The sequence below is a fragment of the Chiloscyllium punctatum genome, chromosome 32 (assembly GCF_047496795.1).
Source record: "Chiloscyllium punctatum isolate Juve2018m chromosome 32, sChiPun1.3, whole genome shotgun sequence".
NCBI lineage: Eukaryota > Metazoa > Chordata > Chondrichthyes > Orectolobiformes > Hemiscylliidae > Chiloscyllium > Chiloscyllium punctatum.
Window position 1 is genome coordinate 49,297,902 of NC_092770.1, and position 7,456 is coordinate 49,305,357.

General features: G+C 35.3%; 1 protein-coding gene across 1 annotated transcript in view; it reads left to right on the plus strand.

Moving 5' to 3' along the window:
• Positions 1 to 7,157, plus strand: part of atxn10 (ataxin 10) — a 215,871-nt gene extending 208,714 nt beyond the window's left edge. The window contains exon 11 of the mRNA XM_072552311.1: positions 6,387 to 7,157. Coding sequence (XP_072408412.1) covers positions 6,387 to 6,574 — 188 coding nt within the window. The 3' untranslated portion in view covers positions 6,575 to 7,157. The remainder of the gene's footprint in view (positions 1 to 6,386) is intronic.
• Positions 7,158 to 7,456: the final 299 nt, after the last annotated feature.

Sequence of the window (7,456 nt, forward strand, 5' to 3'; positions counted from 1 at the left end):
GATTATTTTTTGTAAGTGTAGTGACTCTTATATGAAAGGCCAGCTGAAATAAAATGTACCATTTAGATTCAAATGCTCACCCTGGATTGTTGTATCAGGCTTCAGTTTAAATCAGACTGACTTTTGGCTATCTTGGACCAGTTTTACAGCATTCCTCAAAAACACTAATTAAGCCTTATCATATAGAAACATGTGTGAAAATAGGCTTAAGAAATGCCTTCCTCTGGGGACATTCCTGTTTTTGAAAGCTGTAAAGTGTTGTGCTGAAATATAGTTTTGTTTTTAGCTTTAGCTTTGTTGCACTTTTCAGAGTTTTAAAGAGGACACTAAAGTGCTGATATCCGGCAAGTACCTGATACAGCGTTCGTTCACTCTAATTATCTCTGATATACAAGTTAGACAGGTATTATTGTCCATGTTTCCATTTTTTTAATGAATCTACTTGAACTTTCTTCAATGTAACACACATTTGCGTGCTTAATAGTAGAGACAGTCAAAGCTTGTTTTCATTCTTTTCAGAATTCAGACCAATAGTTTGTCATGCAAATCATCTCAAAGAATAATAAACTTTGCATTAAATTCAAATGACTCGAAGATTAGCAATTGTATAATATTTTCATGAACATAGGACATTCTTAAGTACTTTTGAAGTGTAATGTTTGTTGAATTGTAAGAAACATGGCAGCTAATTTCTGCACAGCAAAATGACAAGGCAATCCAATTTTATGATGTTGATTGAGGGATTAAACATTGGTCAGAACCTGAGGATAATTCCACTGCTTTTCTTTGAAATAATGTTGTGGCATCTTTTATATCTGCCTGAGAGAGGGCATGTATTTAAGGTTTCATCTGGATGTTAACATCTTTGACAGTGCAGAATTCCCTCAACTGCACAGGCATGTCAGCCTGAATTGTTGTGTTCAGCTCTTGGATTGGATCTAGAGCCACCAACTTGATGACTCGGGCAAGAGTGCTACCGATACCAGTTGAGCCATCAGCGAGTTTATATCCAAAGTAAAGTTGTCAATTTTTCAAGGACATTTAACTAAATTCATGCATACTTCAAGTGATCTGTGTTCAAAATAACCTCAAGTTTGGTGAGATTTCCCAAGTGAAATATATGCCCTCTGAAGTATGTTTAGAAACAGTGAAATATTTGCCTTTCTTGCTGGGTGTATTCATAATGCGGATTTAGTCTCGAGATTAACTCCAGCAGCCCTCAGATTGCATAGATTGTATTCTCACTGAGGGCAAATGAATAGAACTCTCAACATATACAGGTAACCTCCTCACCTTCAAAGCTGTCAGTAGATTTTAAAAGGGAAGAGAACATTTACAATCCCCATCCCTGAAATTATCCAGATAATACAGTTCTTCTTTTGGTTTTGTAATGTGTGCTTTTCTGTTCCTTGCGATAAAAATTACATTTACATTATCTTTAAACTGAATGGTGCGACATCTGTGAGCATTCAAATGGGCTAGTGCTTTTATAGCATTGTGTTCCTAGTGCTATGATAAAACTAGGGTGAAAATAATATCTTTGCAAGTGTTGTGAGTGATACTGGGCAATCATTATTGTTGCATCATTCTACCTCTTCATTTTCCACAGCAATTAAAAGCAATTTTGAGAGACAAGAGACAGCTGACAAGATAAGACAAGACCAGATTGTATTTTCAGCATTCTTGTAATTTTAAAGACAGCTTCTCTTAATGTCTGACATTTCTTTGTATTGGTAACAGGTTTATCAACTATTTCAAAATAATTATTTTCTGTGTTAAGTTTGTTAGGTAGCATAATTTGTCAATGTTGCTATTAAGTGATGTTATTTCCAGTATGGTAAATATCTTCATACGCTTGGCTTAGAAGGTGCTATGCTGTGCATCTCATCAGTACATTGGCAGTTCTCCTTTTAACTGAGCATATTACCACCCGAGGAAGTTTTTTGACATTCAGTTTTCAGAAAAGCTAGATGCAGATACAGTTGTGACACAATGTTGCCAAAAGGAAATGTTTGTATTATGGAATTAGTCATAACTGCTGCAGCACAGACTGCCTTAAGTTTTACATACTTTTATTCTTGCATTTAATCAATAACAATTTGATGTAGGTCACAAATGAGATTGCATCTGATTGCTATCCAAACAACCTGAGCTGTCTTAGGAATGCATTCACAACGAACAACGTCGTTTAAGTTGACTATGTCCTTTGTTTAGATTGCCTCATTTTAATCATTCTGCTTTACATCTATCCGAAGAATCCATATTCTCATTTATCAGTGGGAATTTTGATTTAACATCATTTCGTGCTAATGTGGCATTGTGTAACCTGATTGCCATTTTGGAGCTGAGTCTCTATTCCCTGGTCACTGCCAATCATTTCTCTCCCTGACGTTCATTATTGCTTCTTTGTTCACAGATACTGCCAGATTTCAGTGTGAGAGGGGAGCAAAGAATTAAAATGATAGGCAATCAGAAACTCAAGGTTATATCTGTGGACTAAAAGGGCATGGTCCACTATTTAGTCACCTGATCTGCATTTGCTTTTCCCAGTATAAAGGAGATCACAGCATTAAGCAATGCATAAGCAAATTCAGTAAATTATATTGAAGGAAGTACAAGCAAATATTGTTTCCAGTTGAATGTTATTGGTCAGCTTATGGACGTTGCATTTATCTAATAAATAACTGCTTTTCAAAAATTCGCTGAAACATTTGAGGTAACAAGTAGTTGGATATTTTATACCAAATGTGATCAATATTGACTGTAATGTGCATTGTGCTTTATTTTAAAGTGTCCAGATTATCTCTCCCCTTATGGTTGTCACAGACCAGAAACCAAAAACTCCCATGTGCTTGTTTTCTTTCCCTTGAATCACTTCATCCTATTATTCCAGTCTTCTTTTCCTCCAGCATTTGTAAGAACTCTCAATACACGTACCTCCATATCTCAATATCTCAATAATCACAGCTTTAGTGATGTACCTGTTGTTCTTTCTCATAATTCCTCCATTGCGATTTTCTTTTAGAAATGGGTAGGGATTAAAATTGTACTTAGTATTTCAAATAAGGTCTTGCTGATACTTTTACTTAGCACGGTAACAGATTTATAATGAACAGTCTATGCAGTACAGCCCAAGGTTGTATTTTTCTTGGGCTCAGCTTTCTGATACTATAACAATAACTTGTACCAGTATAGCACTTTTAAAGTAGTAAAACTCAAAAGAGTTTCACAAGTGTTATAAAGCAAGATTTGAAACTGAGCCGCATAAGGTGATGTTAGTGCTGACAGCCCAAAGCTTGATCAAAGAGGGAGGTTTAATGAACACCTTAAAGGAAAAAATATTGAGTATTGAAGAGATTTAAGAGAGTAATTATAGAGTTTAGGGCCTCAGAAGCAGAAGATTTGATTGCCAATGACGTAACAAGTAAAATCAGAAATATTCAACAGGCCAAATTAGATATGAGCACAAATAACTTTGAGATTGTAGGGCTTGGGGAGATTAGAGATAGGGCTGATAAGATTTAAGAAGTGATTATTCATTGCTCTTCTCACCTGTTACCATCTTCCAAAATCCCATCAGTGCTATACATTCTGTTAACAGTGAACATGGCTACTTTGTGAGAAATCCCATCTCCAATTTATTGATGAAAATATTTAATAAGGACCTATCACTGGATTAGGGTATCTGACACACAGCCAGATCTAATTTAAAAAGTACACTTTTAAAAGGTTTTGCTTACAAAATCCTTTGACCAGTTTATTGCCCTTCATTTTCATCCCAAATTCAAAACAGAAGGCTCACTATCCCTCACATAACACTTTTAAACTACATGAAATGGACATATTGTTAAGTGAGGTTACATTCCCATTGTTTGTTGTCCGTCTTTTCAAACATGACCCTCTTGATGAGCTCAAAGTATAATGGCTACTAAATTATGGGTGCTGTCTTGACTAATGTGTATTTATATGCAAGAAGCAAAAAGTTGTTTAATTTAATGAATAAGTTCATTTGTAGTTCTTGCATGAATTCAGGTTGCAATCTCTCAATTCTCAACTGCTAATGAAAGCAAGGAAAAGTGAAGCCACAGAAATCGTGAACATCCTGTGTACTAAATCACAGCTTACATTAGCAAACTAACTAAATGTGCCCACGACTTGGGAAATAATTGTTTTTCTTTGTTAGATTTATCTATTTTTTGTTGCTATGCTACAGAGCAGTTTAGATCATTAACAGAAATGGCAGCCAAGTTCTTTTTGGCTTCTAAGTGCATCCTCTTCCACTCTTTAAGCATGAGCAGTCTGTTCCCATGGCATTTTATTATTCTAAGTTAAAGAGTTGACTGCATTGTTTCACAGATGGCTTCTACCTTTAATCAAAGCAATTGTATCTGATTTTTCTTTTTCTTTTGACAAAACAAGTTTCTTCTCATTCTTCATGTATTCAAATTGACATTTATATTAAAGGTGCTATTTCTTAGAGAGAATCTTGACATTACTAGAAATCTTTGATTTATGACTGTTAAATGGCAAACTCATGCTTTCCTACCAAAGATCTGTTGTAAAAATAATATGATTTGTTTATTTTTGGATAAGAGCATTAAATGAAACTTAGATCTGTATCCTGCTCACTCCTAGCTCTTGTGGATTTATTGCATTCTACAGAATGGAAACAAACAGGATCATGGCCTGGCTTGCAGTAACCGTGGAAACATTAGTAGCTTTTCATGAGGCTCAATATACAATGAGGTGCTCAAGTGCCAGAAGGATTAAGGATTTTCTTTAGCAATGTGCTTTATATTCCCCCTGTCAGTGGGCAGATGAACAAGAGAGTAAGGTGAATGTTGGGTTGAACTTCCTTTAATCTCTTGTAACACTTATGTTCTTCTTGTGCTCAAAATGATCTGGTAGTTTGAGTTTAATGCACTGTATTAACAAGTAGCCTCATGTTTATGCATCACCTACTTTTTTGGCATACAAGTGCTCGGAGCGAAAAACTAATTAAGTCGTCAATGTTTGAATGTCAAAATAAAATTAGCCAAAGTAAAGTTTTACTTTTAAAAAGCCGTAAAAAGATTGGCAGAGCATAGCTAGGTTTCTTTGGTTTCTACAAGTTCGTGCGCCATTCCATTCCTGTGATTTCACAGGTATTTATTTTAAGTTACTTTTGAAGCCTTATCTTTCAGCAAAAAATCTGTAAGACACAAATTGCAAGTGATAGTGAGGTCAAAACTGTTCAAAGAGACACAGGAAATGTTAAATTAAAAAAAAAGTGCTGGAGAGGAAAACAGAGTTAACGTTTTCAGTCCAATTACACTTCTTCAAAACTCATTGCTGCAGTGGCCATAATATTACTGCAGATTCAATAAGCAAGCTCAATGAATACTGCCATGTTAGATGTGCCTAAATTGACAGTGAAGGTATTTATAAGGAATTGTCAAGTAGGCAACAATTGTCATGTTCAATATGAAGAGGTACAAGCATTTTTGATTTATAAATAGCTAGTTATTTAATCACTAATATGTTCCATAATCTGAGTATAGCATAATACACAGGTGAAAAGATGATAACAATACCAAAATCTTGACCCAGAAATTCTCTGACAATAAAATATAAAATTGCATTTTGATGCTTTAAACTCAATTCTGTCTTGGATTTACTGGAGGCTACATAGGTATTAACAAACAGAGTCCTGTTGTTTGCAGGCAGAAAGAACATGTACATACACTGCACCAATTTAAGGTCAACTGGACAGGTGCCAACCATTCTCTGATTCATTTCTTAGGTACATATCTTGACCAATCAGAGTTAACCAGCCTGGTTTAAAATTTAAACAAAGCTTAGTAGTTAGCTGTTGTTATCATTAACTGGTGCATTTTCAATGGCAAAACCTCTAACAACCAGAGTACACTTGCCAACCAAACAGCGTTGTCCTTTCATACAATATAAACATTGTTTTCCCTTCACTTTGTTAATTTTTTAAGAATTGTCCTGAAGACAAAACATCTTTTTTTTTCTTCAGTACTACAGAAAGTGTGCTTGCCCATAAATTGTATGTCAATAGAGCAGGATAAATCAGAACGTATTCTTTCTGACCGACCATCAACCCGCTGCTGGTCTCTACAAATTGAACAATAACAGTTTGGAAAAAAAAGCATTATTACATGGATTAATAATGGTTTAACCACATCTGATGTGCCATAGGATTGTATCTTTAGAAGTCTTTGAATCCAGTATGTTAGAGGTTCATGACCACCAATGTAGCTCCTCCATCATTAGTCAAGATATACTGACAGGACGACAGCCGAACTAGTGAGTATTATTGCAATTTGACTACTACTTTGTATTCTATAAAATTTAATCAGATTCCTTAACTCAATGCACCATAGTTGTGAGCCAGTGGGCCGTTTTTACCATTCGAATCCTTACAGAACAGAATTTGAAAAATCAAGAAGTGATATCCCAGATGGCATATCAGGGTGTGGCAGATAGTGCCATGCTAAACAACATGGGATTGCAAGTTGAAGAACAAGATGGAAAACTTTACGTGAAGTCCCAGGGAAAGAGTTCACAGTGAGAAGGGTTCCGAAAACATTGCCATAACAGGATTTATCAATGTGTTTTTCCAGTCATTTGTCACACCGAGAAAAATGTAGACTGAGAACAAAAGTAGAATATAATACTACTTTAACTGTTTCAGGACAACAGAATAGTCTGCAGTCATTCTTTGGTGTATTTCTCAGTCCATTGCCTTGACTAATTAGTGTCAACTTGCCTGTTTTAGAATTTAACTAAAGTTTGGCGGTTAACTGCCAGTCATCCTCAGACTGCTACATTATCCATGGAAATGTCTCAAACAATCAGTGTCCACTTGCTAACCAACTTCTTCTCTTACGTGGTGTAAATATTGTTTTTCATTTGCATTGGTCAGGCTTGTGTATTGTCCTAATGAACACAAGAAGTTTTCAAGTTCTGTACTACCAAATGACGGTCTGAAAACTGATCTTTCTTAGGATGTACTGGCTTTAATTAATACTGTACTTATTTGCAATGGCCATTGCTTATATTGAAGAAATATAAATTCTAGAATGCAAAGGGTGATCTTTCTTCAAATACAGAATTGTTATCAAAGATCAATCAATAAACTTTGTTTCTCATAATCTTGTTTCTTTTGAACTGTTGCAGGATATAGTTTCTTTACTAATGCCTACAACTGAAACAACAAGGCTAGTGAACTATGCTCACCATTCATTTTAACTGTCTTGTGATAAGATTAAATTAATGAAGGAATAGTATTTTACTGATAAGTCTGCTCTTTAATCTTACTGCAAAAGGTGCATCCATGCTCCATCATCAACAAAATGATGCTACAAGACTGTAACAATCCTGGAAAAATGTGAACTGAAATAACCTCGAATAGGTTCTCTTTCCTATGTGAGTTTTATCTAGCTATCAGGCT